Source organism: Jaculus jaculus, chromosome 13 (genome assembly GCF_020740685.1).
Source record: "Jaculus jaculus isolate mJacJac1 chromosome 13, mJacJac1.mat.Y.cur, whole genome shotgun sequence".
NCBI lineage: Eukaryota > Metazoa > Chordata > Mammalia > Rodentia > Dipodidae > Jaculus > Jaculus jaculus.
Genome location: NC_059114.1, coordinates 44,006,813 through 44,029,370, shown reverse-complemented (window position 1 = coordinate 44,029,370; position 22,558 = coordinate 44,006,813). Strand labels below are relative to the sequence as shown.

Below are 22,558 nucleotides of genomic sequence, written 5' to 3'. Positions count from 1 at the left end.
GGTTGAGTGGACATGATCAATGCACAATATACATATGGGAAGTGTCACAATGAAACCCATTAATTCATACAATACATGCTAATAAAAAAATCACAATAAAAACTAGTATTCAAAAATGTAATCATGTAAGCCAGGTGTGGTGGTACATGACTTTAATCCCAGAACTTGGGAGGCAGAGGTAGGAGAATCACCATGAGTTCCAGGCCACCCTGGAAAAAGCAAAAAAAAAAAAAAAAAAAATCATGTGGCTGGAGAGATGGCTTAGTGGTTAAGACGCTTGCCTGAGAAGTCTAAGGGCCCACGTTCAATTCCCCAGTACTCACATAAGCCAGATGCACAAGGTAGTACGTGTCTGGAGTGCATTTGCAGTGGCCAAAGACCCAGTAATGCCCATTCTCTCTCTCTTTTTCTCTATCTCTCTTTCAAATAAACAAAATAAAAACAAAAATGTAATCATGATAAAGCTCTAGGGATGGCTTAGCAGTTAAGGTATTTGCCTACAAAGCCAAAGGACCCAGGTTCGATTCCTCAGGACCCACATAAGCCAGATGCACAAGGGGGCACATGCATTTGAGTCCATTTGCAGTGACTGGAGGCCCTGGTGTATCCATTCTCATTCTCATTTTCTCTCTCTCTCTCTCTCTCTCTCTCTGCCTGCCTATTTCTGTATCTCTCTGTCTCTCAAATAAATAAATAAAAATAAAGTATTTAAGAAAACCTCTAATGGCTATGAAGAAGAAATCATCATACAGGTCATGATAGTGGTTACTCCTGGAAAGGTTATTTACAGAGATCCTAGAGGTCTTCAAGAAAGTTTGTTTTCTGACTTTTTTTTTTTAATTTGAGAAAGAAAGAGGCAGAGTGCAAGAGAGAGAGAGAGAGCAAGAAAGAGAAAGAGAGAGAGAACAGGTGTGCCAGGGCTTCCAGCCATTGCAAACCAATTCCAGACACATGCACTACCATGTGCAACTGGCTTATGTGGGTCCTGGGAAATCAAATTGAGGTCCTTTAGCTTTGCAGGCAAGCACCTTAACCGCCAAGCCATCTCTCCAGCCCCTGACATGTGGTTTTATGAAGGCATTGTCTTATGACAAGTCCTTAAGTTCTACAACTGTTCCATATAACTTTCTGTGTTTTTGTTATATGTTTTAAAAGCAAGAAGTTTAAACATTTAAAGACCTAAAAGATCTGGATAAGACAGAAGGATAGTAACATAAGCACTTCCTTCACTTTCATAACAACGAGGTAACTGATAAAATTTTCAACTTATAAGTAAAAAAAGCAAAACTATTTAAAGTATTAATAGACAACAATGGTTGCTAATGAGATTGACTTGGAAAAAAAAACAATAAGAAAACAGGTATAGTACTGGTAAAAGACAATGAAGGCATGGCGCTGTGGCTTGAATATACAATGTCCCCCCCCCACAGGTTCATGTGTTTGAGCACTTGTCCCACAGCTGGTGGTGCTGTTTGGAAAGGTTGTAGAACCTTGAGAATATGGAGTCTTGCTGAAAGAAGTGGATCACTGGGTAAAGACTATGAGGTGTTACAGCATGGCCCCAAGTCTGGCTCATCTTCCACTTCTGCCTGCCAATAACATGTGGGCTTCCACTGTGGATGCCATGCCTTCCCCCCATGATGGACTCTACTCACTGAAACCATACTGTTAAATAAACCTTCTCTAAATTGTTTATGCTCAGGTCTTTGTTTACAGCAATGAGAAATTAACTCATATGCTATGGCAGTGACAAGAGATTAAAAGCAAGGTAATCTTTTAAAGGCAATCAGTTAGGGACAAAAACCCAAAAGAACACAGATACCAACCTGATTACAGAAGCTGCAATCCCAGAACTCCTCTATGACCCACTTCAGCCTTTAGAGGCTAGACTGAGCTGTCACCCATCCCCTATATTATTTTAAGGCCTTACTCTTGTTCCTCTAGTAACAGAAAGGGAAGAGACACTTCCTGGGGACCACAGGAACAAAGAGACCACCCCTCACCCAGAGACATGCTAAACAGATAGAAGGACGATCATATACTATACCACCTGGAAGCCCCTCCCTCACATTTGTTTGAAGACCCTCACTGCTGAGGAGTCTGCTTGCTTTTCTAAGTTCTAACTCAAAATGCCTAACTTGTCCTTTTATTTGTCTTTTACTTCTTTGGATGGCAACGGGAACCCTCACCATGCTTACCTTGACACTTGGGGCTTTTCCAAAGCTCCATGCCCCTGATCCAGCAATTCCCTCTCTCTTTCTTATGGGAAATGCTTCCACGATACCTCAGGAGTCTTTTTCTGTATCTTTATTCATATTTATCTTTGCCCTTCTCACCTCCATATCTGCATTCCTTAATTCTTCTCTCTGACATGGGACATATAACTTGAATTTGAGTCTTAGCCACTCAAGTACAGCCCTCTGGGCCAAGAAGCTCCATCAGTCTCAAAATCCCCAACAGTAGGGCTAAAGAGAGACACAGATGAACCTGAGAAATACATAATATACAATATATACAATTAAGCAGCCTCAGTACAAATGAATAATGAACTCTCCTTAGGATATATGCTTTCTGAAAGTGGTATGAATTAGTAATTCTGAAGATACAGAATGTGTATTGTCAGAGTGACCAAACAGGAACGCATAGTGTACATACACGTATACATATACATAAATGATGCATGTGTGTCAGGTAAAAGGACTCTGTGGTATTAGAAGCTACAGAAGTTGGGTTAGAGGACTAGGGGAACAACTGTCAGTGAGAGGGGGTAAGAGGGTTGTGTTGGTCTTTGTAATGTTCTGTTTCATTATCTGGGTATTGATTATATAGATACATATTTCACTTTTAAATTTTTGAAAATTCATGCACGTATGATTTTTATACTTCAAACAAGACACACTCCTTACTAACACAGACCCACTTGATTACAACCATGTAAAAGCATGTGAATACTATATACATTCAGCACAAAGACTACAAATGAACATGGGAAAATTAAAATGGCTTAATTTGTTAATGTAGCATGTCATGGTGTGTAATTTCTTTTTATTATATTTGGTTTTGCTGCAGTCCGGTTTGCTTTGCTGGTAGAAATCACCCAATTAAAAGCAGCTTGTGGGAAAAAGTGTTTATTTTGGCTTACAGGCTTGAGGGGTAGCTCCAGGATGGCAGAGGAAAATGATGGCATGAGCAGAGGGTGGACATCAACCCCTGGCCAACATAAGGTGGACAACAGCAACAGGACAGTGTGCCAAACACTGGCATGGGGAAGCTGGCTATTAACACCCATAAGCCTGCCCCCAACAATACACTCCCTCCAGGAGGCATTAATTCCCCAATATCCATCAGCTGGGAACCTAGCATTCAGAACACCTAAGTTTATGGGGGACACCTGAATCAAACCTCCACAGTTTTTCAAGATAGGCTCTCTCTAGCCCAGGCTGACCTGGAATTCATTCTGCAGTCTCAGGATGGCCTTGAACTCACAGCGATCCTCCCACCTCTACCTCTTGAGTGCTGGGATTTAAGGCATGCGCCACCATACCCAGCTTAAAAAAAATTTAAACTGTAACCCACTAGGAAACCTGAGAAAAGTATAGCTCTGGGCATTATGCATCATTCCTATTTTCACATCCTTAGATAGCTAGTATTGGTTCAACTTTGAGGTTGAGAAGAAATTGTGTGTGTGTGTTTACGTGCACACATCAGGGTCTTCCTGCCATTGCAAATGGAATGCAAGGTGCCACTTTTTTTTATCCAGCTTTACATGAGTGGCTGGGGAATTGAACCTGGGCAGGTAGGCTTTGCAATCAAGTGCCTTCAACTGCTGAGCCATCTCCCCAGCCCCTGGGGTTTAGAAGAACTCCAACATTAAGGAGTCACAACATGGAAGAGCACGCCAGATGCTCTCAGTTGCAGTCTTCTAAGCCCCACTATAAGAATGGAACATTAACTTGGCATGCCACTATTACAGAACTTAATATAAAACCTTGTCAAGGTTTACAGGTCCCAGCCCTATTTCTTTAGGGAAAAGATGGAAGCCCTAAAAATGACATCAAGGGCTGAATTGATATCATTTATTCTCTTGATATCTTTATCTGGGTATTGATTACATAGATAATATGTTAATTTTAAAATTTTTGAAAATTCATGCACATATGATTTTTACACTTCAACGAAGAGGTGGGGACAGGGAGCAGCTCAGCAAAGAGGGGAAGAGGAAAATATTCTTGGCAAAGATTGACGCTTTTACAAACAACAGTAGAGAAAAGACCCTTATCACTTGACTAGCTTTTTGAGTAAAACATGTGACAGTATAGGGACCATATTTCTTGCTACTGCAACCCTGACCTCTTACCTGCTTCTAAGTCCATTGCTAATAGAAACTAGAGCTTCCAAACTGGGCTTGGGACGAATCTAGTTTCTAAGAACCAATTTTTTGTTCTTTCGAGGTAGGGTCTCACTCTAGCCCAGGCTGACCTGGGATTCACTATGGAGTCTCAGGGTGGCCTCAAACTCATGGCAATCCTCCTACCTCTGCCTCTCAAATGCTGGGATTAAAGGCATGCACTGCCACGCCCGGCTAAAAATTTTACAAATGCCCAGCCAGCCTTGCCATTTATAGTCAGACCCTGTAACTTCCCTTTTGTAACCTTGCTTTCCCCTGGGGCAATGGAATAGCTTGCTATGGCTACAAAAGGTCAGAGTCCCTCATCTCATTTCAGAAGGTGACTTCTCAAACAAGTGGTTCATTAAAAAAAAACCAAAAATCCACAAAACCCACCTCACAAACACACACACACAAACACATAGAGAGGAGTAGAATGGGAATATAGCCATAAAGCTCTAAAACGTATTCAATATATGCCATCCCAAAATAACCAGATTATTATATTCTCTGTAAAACAGTCCATGAAGTATTGTAAACTCATTAAAAAGAAAGGCAACTATTCAAGCTAAAAAGAAAAAGCCTGGGAGGAAAAGCTGAGGGTGTAGAATCATCTTATAGGTCCTAGAACTCGAAAAGGTCTCCTTTAAAATAATATATATGTGCTGGAGAGATGGCTTAGCGGTTAAGCGCTTGCCTGTGAAGCCTAAGGACCCCGGTTCGAGGCTTAAGTCCCCAGAACCCACGTTAGCCAGATGCACAAGGGGGCGCGTTCGTCTGCAGTGGCTGGAAGCCCTGGCATGCCCATTCTCTCTCTCTCTGCCTCTTTCTCTGTCTGTCGCTCTCAAATAAATTAAAAAAAAACCAATAAAATAAAATAAAATTATATATATATATATAGAGAGAGAGAGAGAGGGAGGGAGGGAGGGAGGGGAGATATGAATGTGTGCGCCAGGGTCTCCAGCTGCTGCAGACAAACTCCAGACACATATGCCACCATGTGCATCTGGCTTAAGTGGGTCCAGGGGAGTTGAACCTGGGTCCTTTGGCTTTGCAGGCAAGCACCTTAACTGCTAAGCCATCCCTCCAGCCCGAAAAGGTCTCCTTTAATTCCTAAGAAAGGACATGGGCTGGGCGCAGTGGCACACGTCTTTAATCCCAGCACTCAGGAGGCAGAGGTAGGAGTATCGCTGTGAGTTCAAGGCCAGCCTGAGACTACACAGTGAATTCCAGATCAGCCTGGGCTAGAGTGAGACCCTACAAAAAAAAAAAAAAAAAAAAAAAAAAAAAAGGACATGGTTCACTTCTATGACCATGTTGTGCTGACTTTAAGTAAGAAGCTATCTTGCCTGGAGAAAAGCAAGACAGCCTTGCCCTGTTTCCTGCAGGCAGCAGAGACTTGTTCTTCCTCTGCATACTTTCTAGCAGCTTCTGGGGGATATTCTAAAGTTCAGAGCCTCTGAGCTATAAAAAAAGGGAAGCCTGGCTGCGTATATTCTCAATCGCAACCTGAGAGAGTCTCCCTCTTTTCTTCAGAGCTCTATAAATAAGGTACACAATAAAAATGAAAAGACAGGTGAGCAGTGTCAGAAGTGTTTAATCCCAGCATTTGGAAGGCCAAGGTAGGAGGATTATTGTGAGTTCAAAGCCAGTCTAGGCTAAAGTGAAAACCTACCTCAAAAAAACAACAACTATAAAAAGAATAAAAAATGAAAGACAGCACAAGGTATACTTGTATGAAAATGTTCTTTAAAAACCTAATATTACATGCATTGAATATACATCAAGGGAACCTGGAGACACCAACTAACTATATGTGAGCCTTATTTGGCTAAGATTCAAATGAGCAAACTAATAAAACTGTTATAACCTGAAAACCTTAAACACTAAATGTTTTATTGGTGAAGACTCCATGTACTAGGGCAGCAAGGTCACTGAAAAATTAAGTTGGAGCTGAGGTGAAAACCTCCTCCCAGTAAATCAGCTGACAGAAAGCTGGAAAAAGCTACACTGCATATAGTTATGGGAGAGAGAAGTCATCAGTGCAGATAAACAACAGCAGACACTGGTCAGTCAGGTCAAATGAGCCAACAGGTGCAACAGTGGCATGTCTGTCATGGGGTAAACCAACTGCTCACTAATTGGACTGGAGACCTGTTCCACAGGAAGGAATGCATGCCTGGTACTGAAAACCTACTCAAAAGTCTGGCAGGGAAAATAGTGAACCCTAGGGGTGTAACACCTGCTGTTATATGGCTAAATGCATCTATTATTCCCACCAAACTACTCAGAAAACACTTTTCTTAAAGTTCGTACGCTTGTATTAGTGCTACTCTCACTTTTGGTTAGAGAAGCATCTCTTTTCAGATGACAGTGACCTCTGGGATGACTCAAAAGTCATCATAGTGTTGAGAAGAAGTGACAGAGGAGCGGTCAGCACTGAAACTTCTATCACACCTTCCAAGGCTCAGGGTCCATTGCATAAGAGGTAGCAGAAAGAATATAAGCGCCAAAGATGGGAGTGCTTACAATGCACTCTTCCAGACACAAAATGGTCTGGAGTCTACGACCTCATAATGCCTGGTACCATAAGACCCTCATAATAGGAGAAAAAGATGATTACATCAAAATAAAAGAGATACTAATTGAGAGGGCGAAGACAGATGATGGACAGTGGATTTGTGAAGTGGACAGTGGGGGAGGGAGGGAAGTGTCATGGGTTTACTGTCTATAATTATGGAAGTTGTCAATAAAGAAAGTTTTAAAAAACACTAAATACCTGCTATTAGGGAGTATTTTAAATGAGGCCATAGAAATGAAGTAATTGTTTTAAAAAGTACTTAGTTTTCTAACATACATTCTGATGGTTTAAATGTTAGGTTCAACTTATACTTATGGCAAGAGGTTGATACAGGCATGTAAAACCAGCCTGATAAGGTTCAAATGGTTCTGTTTATGTATGTGCATATGTATTACATAAGTATATACATTTTTAATTTTTAAATATAAAAAGACTGCTTCATATGGTTTTTCTTATGTATAAGTGGATGTGCATAAGTGTTGTATATCTATTTAGATTTTTTTTTTTTGTCTTAAAACAAGAATGCTTCCTGGTTTCATGAGAGTATCTGATTTCTCCTAGACAATTAAGTAGCAAAAACACTGAAATGCAGGCTTTGAGTCTAGATGAGAAAGAGGGAATGTGTTTCCTGCTGTCTCAAAAGCCAGCACTGTCATTTGCAGGCATCTAGAAGGCAAACACCACTTTGTTCTTTGCTCAACTGGCAGAGGCTTGTAGCATCGATTGCTCAGGATTCTGGAAACAGCCTGTAACAAGGTCTGTCCCTGGTGAGCCACTGCTGAGTAAAAGATTCTGTCTGTGCCTCAGCCTGTCTTATTCCCACCCCCAATCAGACTCCTCCTTTTCCCCCTGCATCACAAAGACAAAATGGAGTTAGTTGGGAGCAAAAACAATCTGTCTAAAATGGCTGAATGCGGTAGGGAGTGCCAGACAGTAAAGCAAAGGGAAAGGGCACCCCCTGCTGTCCAACAAAGGGACCCCATTTTTTCATTCACTGGAAGTGGCTAGTGTCAGTTTTGTCATAACAACTCTAAATTTTAAGAAAAAATCAAGGCACAAGAAGGGAAAATAATTTTCAATCTCTAAAGATAAAGTCAAGGCACAAAGTGAGCACACTTGATCCCAGTTATTGCTTGCTCATGATTAATAACAATTTCCACAAAACAGAAGGGCGGTCCTTTTATAGTACATTATCTCTCCAACCTCAGTAATGAGTTAATGACTCCTTGAGTCCACAGCTATAGCCATCACTTCCCCAGGAATTCCTGTTGCTGGCTTCTCTCAATAAAAACCAAAAATAACAGGAAATAGAGGAGTGGGGATTTGCCTGACATCCTGTTAACTAGATTCTTAAGAATTGCACATAGGGGTAAGGGCAGCAAAGAAAATGACTTTGGGAAAATACTAAGTAAGCTAGTCATATCCACAGGGCTGGAAGACTCAGGCTGAGATAAAAAGCAACTCCGCCCAACCTTAATTATTTCTCAGTCTCTTAACTCTGGTCAGGACAAAGCATATGCTCCTACTGTACAGGGAACACCCTCCAGAATCTTAATTCTACACCTCCCTGGGTAGGCCAAATACCTCATGAAAACGACAACAAACATGAGAGGAGGAAAAGTGGAAGCACCCTGAAATATCTGTGGGTCTGAATCACTCAGGTTTTTCATTACTTAAAAATGCTGGGGATAGAGAGGTTAAAGCACTTGCTTGCCTGCAGTGTCCTGGCACCTACACCTGAGGTCCTCCATCACTTGCCATCCTGTTTTCCCTTGAGCCAAGAGTCTTTTACTGATTCCGGAGCTTGCCATTTTCCTGCAAAGCCAAATCACAAATCTGTGATCCCAATGTGCCTATGCAATGAGAAGTGAAGCCAAGAAAATCCAGAAGCTCTAGGGCCTACTACGCTAGCACACATGCAGTGACAAAAACAAGAGACACTATCTCAAAAAAGGAGAGATCAAACACCCTGAGGTGTGCATATACATGCATGTATGTGTGGACAGGCAAACACTCAGAAATGGGATTTATTCAATGCTCCCAAAGTCAGATAATGGCAATCCGTGTAATATATGAACATAGCAGCTCCATAGGAAGTTTAAAAAGCCAGGTGGAGCTGGACATGAAGCTTTGGTAGACAGCTTACCTAATGTATTTGAGGTCCCGGTTCCCCAGTATGGGGAAAAAGTTAATAGAAAAACAGGTAAAGTGCCAGACACAGTAGTACACACATCTGTAAATCTCAACACTTGGGAGGCAGAGATAGGAGGACTGCCACAAGTTTGAGGGCAGCCTGGTGTACACAGTGAGGCCCTATCTTAAAAAAAAAAAAAAAAAAAAAAAAGAAGAAGAAAAAAGCCAGTTGGACTCTGGTGCTACTAAAATCTTTGTGGAAGAAACACTGTTTCCCAGGCATATTTGAAAAATTAGAATATCTTATGACATCCCTAGGAAATAACTACAAACTTTCTATGAAAGCAACATAGCTATGGAATCACCAAATCCACCTAATACCTAACAGGCTATTATTAAGATCTGCAACTGTAGTGTGTGTGTGTAGTATGTGTGTATGCACACGCTGATATAGAGTCCCTGCATGTGCCTGCAGAGAACAGAGTTCCTCCATCACTTGCCATCCCAATTTTCCTTGAACCAGAGGAGTCTTTTATTGATTCCAGTGCTGGCCATTTTTCTACAAGCCTCAGTGATTTTCTGGTGTCTTGCTTCCCACAAGACTGAGGTTACAGATGTGTGTGATCATGCCCAAGTGCTTGTATGGGTACTGAGGGAATCGAACTTAGACAGTCTCATATTCCTTAACCCTCATGCTTGTGCAAGAAACACACTTAACCACTGAGCCATCTCTCTAGCCCCTCTACAACTGTATTTAATGTGTAGTCCAACAACTCTTCATCTTATCTCCACATCTCATATGGTCCAGAAGCTAAAAGGTTGTGCATGCCTTTTCTACAAGAACTCCTTGATTTTGGGAAGAGAAATCAAGAGAGCTTTTTCATGCGCTAATATGAGAAATTATCCTCATAGAAATTTTCAGTTTATATTCCTCATAGCTATAATCTATGAGGAAGAACTTCAGCACTTTAAGCCATTTATAAATGCATATCACAGGAAGGGAAAACAGGCCAACTGAACAGCAGCTGCAGCTGCCTAAGAGTAATCAGACTGTCACCACTGACCTCTTAGCCAAAATATAGATTCATTTGCTAAATATCATAGAACTAGATCATTATGAAAGTGCAAAGTTAAGGACAGATTACACACACAATCTAGCAGGGAAGAATAAACCTGAAGGATAAGAACAAAACAAAAGCTGTAAAAAAAAAAAAAAAAACTGCTGAGAGGGGCATTAGAAGGAAGGGAACCTAAGTGTGGAAGGGTAGCAAAAAAAGCAAGTGTAGAAGTTTGGGCACTTTCATACTTCACAAAGCTGTTGGGTCATTCAAACACACAATCACTGATTCTCACAAGTACTTTTCCAACACTTCCAGGATGGTGACTCGATTTAGGGAATGCTAAGCAAAGATCTGCTGCTGAGATGTGGGTGGGTAGGGACAGGAAAGACAGGCACCTAAGCAAGGACTTGGGTATGTCAGCAAAGGGATAAGACAAGCTTATAAAAAGGAATAGAAGACTAGAGTCCAAAAAAAAAAAAAAGCATCAAAAATAAGGGGTTACTCTTTCTCAAAAATGTATTATGAGGCCCAGTGTGGTAGCATACAACTTTAATCCCAGCACTGCTCAAAAGGAAGAGCTCAGAAGACCACTGTGTATTCAAGGCCAGCCTGGGACTACACAGTGAATTCTAGGTCAGCTTGGGCTAGAGTGAGACCCTACCTCAAAAAAAAGTACTATGGGAGAAATTAATCATCACAAACTAATCATAAAGATATTTCAACAAGCCAGGCGTGGTAGCGCACGCCTTTAATCCCAACACTCGGGAGGCAGAGGTAGGAGGATCACCGAAGGTTCGAGGCCACCCTGAGACTACACAGTGAATTCCAGGTCAGCCTGAGCCAGAGTGAGACCCTACCTCAACCCCCCCCCTCCACCAAATAAAGCTATTTCAACAATCATCAATTCATGTCCAATTCTTTTCTATCAATGCCTCTGCCCACTTTTACATCCAAACACAATACCATCTGTAATTATTTTAGCATGCATCACATCAACTTTCAGTTGTCTCAAACATCTAGTGTTATATAGTTTGTTCATTGAATCAGGATCTGTAAGGTCCATAGGTAAGACTGATTGACAAGAGTTCTAGATTTGATTCTAATCTACATATTGTTCTCCATCTCACTTCCCCCCCTTGAAATGTATTTGTGAAGATATCTGGAAGCTGATCACTGGAAAAAAGCAAGGGGCAGTAAAACAGTGGCACAACTGTGAATAAAAGCAGGCCAGCTGCCTCTTTGGCCCTCCCTTTCACCAGTGCTAGGTTATGAGCCCTGCAGGTATCAGCTCATGGTACTATACTTACCTATGAGATTTTAATAATCAAAGGACATATTAATTCTGTGCTTAGTTATAAGTCTAAGCTAGCCAGGCATGGTAGTGTAAGCCTTTAGTCTCAGCACTTGGGAGGCAGAGGTAGGATTGCTGTGAGTTGCAGGCCAGCCTGGAGCTACAGAATTCTAGGTCAGCCTGTGCTAGAGTGAGACCCTACCTTGAGAAAATAAAAAATAAAATAAGCTAACAGATCTATAAACAGTAAAGCACTATAGAAATGTTTTCAGTCCTAGAAACAATAGCTGATAAGCCCAAATATATCTGGCAACTAAATAGGCACATAAAACCTAAAGAAGGCAAGTACCTCCATCCAGATTAATTTTTATCTCCGTTGTTTCACCCACATACAACTAGACATTGAGCAAACTGCAGGTTTCTACACCATTCTCTTTAACAAAGGATTTTAGAAATATCCTTCATTTTATTTAGTTAGGGAAGGGAAGTAACAGGATAGGAGCAAAACAAAGACACAGATGGAATAACACCCCACCCCCAGCCTGAGTCTGCAGAAGCAGCTGCTGGTTTTCGTCATAATGCTGTTTTTTTCCCTTCTTTGTTCCTGAGGTGGAAGTCAGGAAAGGGTGGAGAAAGGGGGAGGGAGGGAGGGGATGAGGGCTGGATGATCATTGCAGTTCCTGAAAGTCACCTGATCTTCTCAGCCAATCCCTAGTCTCTGACCTCACAATCTGGAACTTGAGCCAAAATAGCTCAACTGCGCTCGCCCTGTGGCGGAAAAGAAAAATGCAGGCTGAATAGGAAAATGGGATACTCTTAGGATTTTTGCAGCTTTTCATGCTAAAAAAAATGTGCTCGCTCCTCTCTCCCTCCCTCCCTCCCCACTAATCTAATAGATCTAATAGAAAGAAAGAAAAAACACTTATTCTTAGAATTGAATTACTGTAGAAATCTCAGGGGAAGAATGGTTCCATCCCATCTTACAGAAATGGGGTCACCAATGTCCTCTCATTTAATGGGTCTCATTTAAAATTGCCCCAAGAGAGCTTGGAGGGGGGAAAAAAAGGTGATTTTTATACTGGAATCTTTCAGAGATATTAACTCTTAAAGCATCACTGTGGACAGTAAAATGTGTGATACCACTACTGCTCTGTTGAACTAGACACTAGTACTCTGCAGATAACAATGCATTATTAGGTTAAGTAGCCTCAAAATCCCCTTTACAAGCAACCTGAACAATGGCAAATTTTCCTTCAAATCGTTTTGTCCTCATTTCCACATTGTGGAAAAATTGAGGGGTAAAATCTAGTACTCTTAACAACACCTGACACCTGCTGTTTTAATCTTTCTGCTTTTTCATAATAGGGTGTTCATAATTTGCTTCCTGCTCCCTCCATATTGTCAACCACATCATGGGCAGTCTATGGGTAAGAGTTTCAAGACAGAGGACAATTACAAAGCTCTACAGCAATTTATTTCAAAAACAAAGTAAGATAGAAGAAGGAAAAACCCTTTTCTTGAAGGCCACACTACTTCTTCGTGAAATATTAATCCCTATGTCAGTGACATAAAGATCTGCTCTTGCTCCAACATCATACTCAAGTGACAGAATTAGATCTGGTACCAGGCATGGTAGTACACAACTTAATTTTTTTTTTTTTTGGTTATTTTTGTTTATTTATTTGAGAGGGACAGAAAGAAGCAGATAGGGGGAAGGAGAGAGAATGGGCACACCAGGGCCTCCAGCCACTGCAAATGAACTCCAGATGTATGCACCCCCTTGTGCATCTGGCTAACATGGGTCCTGGGGAGTCGAGCCTCGAACCAGGGTCCTTAGGCTTCACAGGCAAGCGCTTAACTGCTAAGCCATCTCTCCAGCCCTAGTACACACTTTAATCCCAGCACTAGAGAGGCAGAGGTAGGAGGATCGCTGCTGAATTCAAAGGCTACCCTGGCCACACAGTCAATTCCAGATCAGCCTGGGCTAGAGTGAGACAGATCTCACTCTACCTCAAAACACACACATACAGAAAAAAGAAGAAGAGGGGAGAAGAGGAGGAGGAGAAGGAAGATGATGATGACTACTACTGATAGTGATAATTAGATCTGGCCTCTCTGTAGAAATTTTCAAGCCTCTTTCCACATAATGATGGCTGTGAGGCTCTAACACAAGTGCTGTACATTATGGAACTGGTGTGGTCAACTGACTCTCCAGTCCATAATGATATAAGAGTGTGCAGAGAACAAAAGGATACATATGCAGGCTAAAATGCAGCTGGAGCAAATGAGATAAGGTGGCCACCATTTCAAAAAAGGACAGATTGCTTATTATTATATTCTTATGTTTATAATAAAAATAATGCGTACTTTTAGCAGCAAACTACAGAGCAGTATAGCCAGTATATATTATCTTCTGGCAAAAGCAGAGAAAACAAAAGTTTATGTTAGTATTTGCTTACAATTCTTGAAAGTTTAGAAACTAATAAGCTTTTTTATACTGTCTTCAGTACTGAAATCTCTATACAACCTATGCATTAAAGTAAGATTAAAGAGAAGCAGAAATAATAGCTTAAAAGGCGATATTCCATGGTATAAACATCCTTCTTATTCCTTTCAGACAGACTTGTTTAGCATCATCAAGCAAGTCATTTTAGAACCAACAATTCCCAAAGAGTATAAGACTATGGTGCCTTCATAAAAGTGTGCTTTCCTCTGGGAGGTAGCAAGGGAGCACTCTTCTACTCATCTGCAGCTCGGTTCCAGTGCAACACTTTCTGGAGATTCTGCTCCTGCTCTAAGTACCTGCCTGCTCTCCACGGCAGGAACCACTGAAGCTGGAACAGGAGCACTGTTTGCGAGAGGCAGCACTCTCCATCCTCATCTCTTGCTTCTCCAATTTCCACCTTGTTGCACAAGCTTTAATCTCAAAAGTGGAAGTTCCTAGCTACTTCACTGATCCTAGAATTTTAAAATATCTCTGTAATATGCTCTTGAGGTTTGGCCAGAAAGGTAGCAAGAAGAATGTTAAATATTTTACTTTTATTTACTTGACAGAGAGAAAGAGGGAGAGAGAGAATGGGCACTCCAGGGCCCTCCAACAGCTGCAAACAAACTCCAGACACATGGACCACTTTGTGCATCTGGCTTACGTGGGTTCTGGGGAATTGAACCTGGGTCCTCTGGCTTTGTAGGCAAGCATCTTAACTATTAAGCCATCCCTCCAGCCCAAGAAAAGAATTTCATAAAAACAACTGCCCCAAAAGTGACTCTTAAAATGTTAACATTCAGTAGAAAATGGTAAATTATTCCCTAATTAACTTCCTTTGACCTCCATGAGGGCAAGGACAACACCTTTACAGCTGTTCTGATACAGGCATCAAGGAAGTAGCAGAGGACAACTTCTGGACTGTGGCAGACTACATGAGACTACGCCCCAGATTTGAACAATACAGTTTCAATTTGTGTGTATCTACAACAGTGTAATGTAAAGTTTGGATAATCAGAAAGAAGCTTTAAAAATGGGTTATTCTGACAAAAAGAGTTAACAAACTACAATATATAATCAGCAGCAGGAGCTTCTGTATGTGTGAAGCTCTTCAGCAGAAACCATGACCAATGGCATTATGCATGTTAGGATGGATCTATACATATGTAAACACTGAACTCCCAACTTGGTAAAAACAAATTTGCCTTCAAGGTCTCTGAAGGGAAGACCATGATTTCATGAAGCAATCAGACTTAAAAGCAAAAACATTCTCAAGCCTTGGAATCTCAAAAAGGACATTAATACTTTTCTTATAAAAACACTAGCTGTAAAATCTAAAGAAACAAGATACTGATTACAGCAGAAGACAAAAATCACTGTAGTAGGGTAAAGTACAGACAGCTTCTTCCCGTGTAACTTTACTGCTGATCAGTCCTCCAAATAATTTTCCTGACCACCAGAGGGCAGTATCCCAGGCAGTCTGTGTCAGAAAAAGAGGCAGTGTTGCCCCTCTTTACCGTGCAGCCCCTTTTTTAACGTAATTGCATCACTAACACCATCACCAGCATACGTCACAATGACACATCAAAAATAGAAGTGATTCATGTGCCATCTGGTGGCGAAAAAAAGAAAAGCACACTGCTGCTGATAATTGTATCAGATTCCTGCAGTTTTAGGAATTAAAGTTTAATTACCTTTATCTGATATCTTCTTTTAAATCTCCACTAGTAGGTCTTCCTTGGAAACAACAGCAATCAAGCAAAAGTTTTAAAATTTTGCCCTAGGTGAGCTGGCAGCTCCTGACATAGAGTAAGAGGATGAAAAGAACCTAGCTGTCAAAACTGAAGTCCAATTTACTCATAGACAATGCAAAATACTGCTCTTGCAAATAAAAAGGAGGGCTGGAGACATGGCTCAGTGGTTAAGACACTTGCCTGCAAAGTCAAAGGACCCAGGTTCTGTTCCCCAGGACCCCCATAAGCCAGATGCACAAGGTGGCATGTGCATATGGAGTTCATTTGCAGTGGTTGGTGACCTTGGTGTGCCCATTCTCACCCCCCCCACCCTTCTCTCTCTCAAATAAAAAATAAACTATTTTTAAAAAGGGGGGGGGGGACTGAAACTGAAGTTTAGAAATAAAAGAAATCTTTCTGTTCATCTATTTCATTTGACAGACAACTGAAGAGCCAAAATAGGAAGGAAAAACATTTGGTGCAGTTTTATGAGTGATCACATTAAAATAAAATATTTTTACCCTACCATAAATTATCTTTTTATTTTGGGTGGAAGTATAACTTGGTACAATCCTGTAACCCCAGTGATTTGGGCTGAAAAACTTTATTTTTTAAAGTTACTGTGCAGAAATGGTAAGTATGCAAAGATAAATAGAGCAGGTATTTCCTGTAACACTGTTAACAAAACTAAACTCTGAGTGAGGGTTATACTACAATACACAATTATGCATTAGAAAAAATGCAACATGTAAAACTTCAAATAAGAAATGCAATGGTAGCTGGATGTGGTGATGCACACCTTTAATCCCAGCACTTACCCTGAAACTACGTAGTGAATTCCAGGTCAGCCTGGGCTAGAGTGAGACCCTACTACAAAGAAAGAAAAAAAAAAGAAAGAAAGAAATGTAATGGCATAACATGTTACACAAGATGCCTATATACCATATGGAATCACAGACTATTGTGTACATGCTCAAATGTATCTTTTAACCACATTTCTCAACTTTTTTTTTTTTTTTCAAGGTAGGGTCTCGCTCTGGCCCAGGCTGACCTGGAATTTACTATGTAGACTCAGGCTGGCCTCGAACTCACGGCAATCCTCCTACCTCTGCCTCCTGAGTGCTGGTATTAAAGGTGGTGTGCCACCAGGCACAGCTACCTTGCTCAATTTCATTTGCCAATAAACTTCTGCTTGAAATTTTTTTATATTTATCACATGACCTAAATCTGATCTACTTATTTGAGTAACAAATGAATATGAAAGGTATGGGACCATGGTCACTGACGAGGAAGAGAGAAAATTGTTTTACTTTCTATTTTCAGAGTATTTTATACATTTGTTACAGCTAAGATCAGTTCAGGAACTGTCTCTAGACAAGACCATTTTAACAGAAGACAGAGGATATGGGGGAAAAACATCCTCTTGAGAAGCCCATGGTGGCACATGCCTTTAATCTCAGCATTGGAGAGGCAGAGGTAGGAAGATCACTGTGAGGCCAGCCTGAGACTATGTAGTGAATTCCAGGTTAGCTTAAGCTAGAAAAGACCCTAGCTCAAAACAAACAAACAAGGGCTGGAGATGGCTTAGCGGTTAAGCACTTGCCTGTGAAGCCTAAGGACGCTGGTTCAAGGCTCAATTCCCCAGGACCCATGTTAGCCAGATGCACAAGGGGGTGCACGTGTCGAGAGTTCATTTGCAGTAGCTGGAGGCCCTGGCGCACCCATTCTCTCTCTCTCTCTATCGGCCTTTCTCTCTCTGTCTGTCTCCCTCTAAATAAATAAATTAAAAATAAAAAACAAACAAACAAATCCTCTTCAGTGGGGTGGGGTGAAGCAGGGTAGTGGTTATAATCATGGTATATTGCCTACATATACAGAGGTTATTAATAAGGTTATAAAGAAATAAAACATCTTCAACTAGGGATGAGGATAAGGGAGGTGTTGGGCCTTTGAAAGAAAAGGTCTGAAATAGTTATTTAGGAGAGTATGAAACTGAATGGATTAGAATGGCCTTTTAAAGGTCAGTCAGTGTATATGTCTACATAGAATCCTACCACTTGGAAGACAGAAGTAAAAGGATACTAAGTTTGAGGGTAGCTTGTATATACAGTGAGAAAGTTTAAGGCCATTTGTCAAGTTAAAGGTCATGGCTTTTTGAGGCCCTGTATCAAAAAAAAAAAAAAAAAAAGCAAACAAAAGGAAAATAAAAATTTACTTATTTGACAGAGAAAGAGGGAGATGGAGAAAGAGAAGGAAAGAATAGGCACGTCAAGGCCTCTAGCCACTGGAACGAACTCCAGATGCGTGCTTCCCCTTGTGCATCTGGCAAACAAGGGTCCTGGGGAATCAAACCTGGGTCCTCTGGCTTTGCAGGCAAACGCCTTAACCACTAAGCCATCCCTCCAGCCCAAGAAATACTTTAAATATAATTGCCTTGCAATATCAATGGCCATCCAACATAACAAACCAAGTAGAAATGAAATAGAACAGTCAGTAAGATATGAAAAGAATAGGGCTGAAACCTTTCTCTCATAAATAAACCATTGTGTGGTCTTCTATAGTCATTTCTGAGATGCATAGCTATAGATATGGTATCAAATAAAGACAGAACTGACAAAAATTGTGATTCTAAAATGAAGTATGAAGAAATGAGATAAGAATGGAAGAAAAATACCAGGGGAATGATTATTATAATGATTAGTCATGAAAATTTGGATGAGAAATCATCAAGGAGGTAAAAGACAGGCTAGAAGTACTGTGTCTGGGCCCTGGCTGGGGCCACAATACTAAAGAAAGAAAGGGATGAGCTAAAGACATGTAACTGAGTGGTAGAACACCTGCCTAGCTTGTGTAAGGCCCTGGGTCTGATCTCCAGCACTGCAACAGGTAGGACAGGCATTTGTGGCAAAGAACTGAGATTGTAGAAGGCCTGCAGATATTCTTAGTGACCACAGTAGAGAAGAGGTAGGGCAGCACAGTGCACAAGATTGGGGAATTCAAAGAATCGTGAGGCAGGAATTATTGGTAGTATCATGACCCTATTATACAGGAATTGCTGAACATTAAACCAGAAGTAGTACTGAAATGTTATCACAGCCAAGAGTCAGGAACTCAGCTTATGGAGAAGTAAGAAGTAATATATAGTGTTAATAGATTGTGGTACAAATAGGAGAACTCAGTTATTACAAATTGTTGGTTTTTATAAGAAAGGTAGAATGATGGCAACTAAGAAAGAAAACTATTTTCTCTCCAAGCCCACTCGATGCTGCTGAAGAGAAGAAAACCACATAAGAGCAAAATATTAACACACTAATAAATAAGTTGACTTAATTAAAAAAAACTACACAATGGGCTGGAGAGATGGCTTAGCGGTTAAGCGCTTGCCTGTGAAGCCTAAGGACCCCGGTTCGAGGCTCGGTTCCCCAGGTCCCACGTTAGCCAGATGCACAAGGGGGCGCACGCGTCTGGAGTTCGTTTGCAGAGGCTGGAAGCCCTGGCGCGCCCATTCTCTCTCTCTCCCTCTATCTGTCTTTCTGTGTCTGTCGCTCTCAAATAAATAAATAAATAAATAATAAAAAAAAAATTAAAAAAAAAAACTACACAAAAAGTTCACTCACACACTCATAAAGGTAAGCGCCACCTAGTGGGCAGTGAAAAATCATAGGGGGGAAAAATTCTTCCTGGGGAAGGGGGATTTCTTGTTCCCCTTATAGAAACCAAAAGATAGGTTAAGGATGGCAGACAGGTAAATCTACCAATCTATCAGTTGCTGACCAGTTTGACTTTCGGATAACAATAACAAGCTCTAAATGAATCTGGACCCAGCACAATTTTTTTTTTAGTTATTTGAGAGAGAGAGAAAAAGAAAGGGAGGATGGGCACACCAGGGCCTCCAGCCACTGCAATCAATCTCCAGATACATGTGCATCTAGTTTACGTAGGTATTGGAGAATCGAACCTGGGTCCTTAGGCATCACAAACAAGTGTCTTAAGCTAAGCCATCTCTCCAGCCCTGGGCCCAGTATCATCTTAACTAGAACATTGCTTCTTTTTTAAATAAAGATAAAAATAAATTAAATCATTGGGAGTTCAAAGGCAGGGTCAACAAAGCATCTATGACACAAGACTCCTTAGTGATAACTACAAAGAAAGTGAGAAACTGAAAAGGCAGTACTGAGTGAATCTGAATTCAATATATTCATTCTCTCGCAAGGGATAAATTAGGTAAATTCCAGATTTAGAGGAAGTAACAAGTTCAGAAAGAAGAAGTCAAATCTGGAAAGTGAGGAAGACAGAGAATGAATATGAATGTGAATGGGTATGAGAACCAGCTGAGCTGGAGAGATAGCTAAGTCGTTAAGGTGCCTGCCTGTAAAGCCTAAGGACTCATGATCAACCCTCCAGGTCCCATGTAAGCTAGATGCACAGCGATACAGGCATACAAGGTTGCACATGCGCAAAAGGTGGCACACACGTCTGGAGTTCGGTTGCAGTGGCTTTATACCCTGACATGCCAATTCTGTCTCACTCACTCTTGCATAAAAAAATAAAAATGAAAAGGCCAGTCTATTGGGCTTGCTTCTAGAGCCATCCCAGCCTTTTAAAAACTTTATTTTGAGACAGTCTCACTGAGTTGTCCAAGCTAGCCTCAAATTTGCAATCCTCCTGCCTCAGCTTCCTATGTAACTGGGATTATAGGTGTGTGCCATCAGGCCCAGCAGAGGAACACATAGCTTCAAACCTTAGTGAAGCAGTGGTTGGAGGCTCTTTGACTATAGGAGGCAAGTGAGGCAGGTGTTGTCTTCACTGCCCATTCTTAGAGAAGTCAATATGTACACAGGACATTTTAGGTGTCAATAAAACACAGGGCATACAGGCATGTTTAACTAACTGCAGAAAGTTGTGTTAGAAGGTGAGGAAATAATGCAATATAAAGAAACCTAGTGTCCAAATAACTTCCTCATCAAAAGTGACCAGCTATTGTGCTGAAATCACCTCAGCAGGGCTTCTACTACATTAGATAAGCATGTCTTATTCTCCACCAGAATTAGTTTTGCTAGGGTTGAGTACAGTATAATCAGAACACCTGACTCTCTTAACTATCCAGGTTATATACACTACAGAGCGAAGAGAAATCTACCTGTCTCATAAACCTTCACTGTGGGTCAGATAGAGTATTTTAAAGTTCTCTGAAAATTGTAAAAACCACAAAAATGTAAGATAATGGTATTATTACTTCGATGTCCCTCCCCCTCCAAAGAAAGTACATGTATGTGATAGCGTCAGCTTCAAGTAGTCTTCTTCCCTGTTAGTCAATACTGCAGCTACAGGACTTTTTGAGTTCTAGAAAAAACACTAGCAATCAACCTTCAACAGTTTTTCTTTTTCTCTTTTGTTTATTTTTATTTATTTATTTGAGAGCTACAGACAGAGAAAGAGGCAGAGAGAGAGAGAGAATGGGCGCGCCAGGTCCTCCATCCACTACAAACGAACTCCAGACGCATACATCCCATTGAGCTAATGTGGGTCCTGGGGAATTGAGCCTCACACTGGGGTCCATAGGCTTCACAGGAAAGGGCTTAACCACTAAACCATCTCTCCAGCCCAACAGTTTGTTTTCTACAGAGAAGTTTCTTTGCATTTGTTTAATCCTTTTCTCAAAGACCCAACTAAAAGGTTCTTTTGCATTCTTACCTTTGGAAGCTGCAGCAACAAAGAGCCAGAATGGAAAAGGCATCAAATAGTGGGGAAAAAAAACAGAGAACAAAAATCAGATGGTTAGCCTGGGATAGAGTACAACCCTACCTTGAAAAACAAACAAACAAAGCAGATGGTTGTTACTGAAGACAGCTGCTCAATCACCCAAACTATTAAAGGCACTTTTCAACTCCTTAATTTAAGTGTTCTGGTCTGGACATAGCACCTTAGGCAGGAAAATAATCTCTTCAAGACTATAATCAAAGTGGGTCCAAACAGTTTTTGGCACCTTAATCTCATATTCTCAGTTAGTTATACTAACATGTAAAAACTACCTTTCTTATTCTCAGGAACCCCAATACAAAAACAGTATCTATTTCTCCGAATGAGAAGACCCATTTTTCTCCCATTCAGCAGCCTCTATCCACCCTCACTCAAGGAAGGGAAGAGAATGGAAGATCTACTTAAGAAGTGTTTTAAGCCCACCACCATTAAAGGGAGGGTACTCACTCTTAGTCTGGGCAGAGAAGGCAAGAGTAAGTTTGGCAAAAAGTTCATTGTTCTCAAAGCGGTCCTCTTTCACCTTTGTCCAGAAGCAATCCTGGGAAAGGTCCTCAGCCACAAACTGTGGACATAAGCAGTATGGTAAGAGTCATCACTAAACTGAGCTGGGCATAGTGGTGCACATCTTTCATCCCAGCACTCATGAGGCTGAGACAGGAAGATCACCATGAGTTCAAGGCCAGAGTTCCAGGTCAGCTTGGGCTCTACCTCAAAACAAACAAAAGAGTTACAAAGCTGAATCCTGAACTCTCTTATCCTAGAAAACTAAGATGCAAAAGAGGTGACTTTACTGGGTATCAGCAATGTTTTCACTAGAGTATAGCTATCTTGAGACACACAGAGGTGTGCCCTTCATGGGGGAAGAGATGATGCTTCTTAGACTATTTATTATTGGTAAGCAGTCATGAACTAGATCCAGTTATGCTATTTGTTTGTCCTCTTTCCAATCCCAAATCTTCTAGTTTCAGAAGCATTAAGGTTTTACTTTGCTCTGTATTGCCCCTCATTGACTAAATAAACTTAACTTTCTGGAAACAAAAGGCTAACTCAGAATCACCAGGGTCTCAAAGCCATCATGAGGTATAGGAGTAAACTGGCACTTTCAGTCCTTAGCACCCTAATGAAAT

At 41.0% G+C, this 22,558-nt stretch overlaps 1 protein-coding gene across 2 annotated transcripts in view; it reads right to left on the bottom strand.

Moving 5' to 3' along the window:
- Diaph1 (diaphanous related formin 1) overlaps positions 1–22,558 on the bottom strand; it is a 125,112-nt gene that overhangs the window by 36,992 nt on the left and 65,562 nt on the right. For both annotated transcript variants that reach the window (XM_004664690.2, XM_004664689.2), the window contains 2 exons: positions 21,879–21,993; positions 21,366–21,374 (listed from right to left, as the gene is read on the bottom strand). In XM_004664690.2, coding sequence (XP_004664747.1) covers positions 21,366–21,374; positions 21,879–21,993 — 124 coding nt within the window. The remainder of the gene's footprint in view (positions 1–21,365; positions 21,375–21,878; positions 21,994–22,558) is intronic.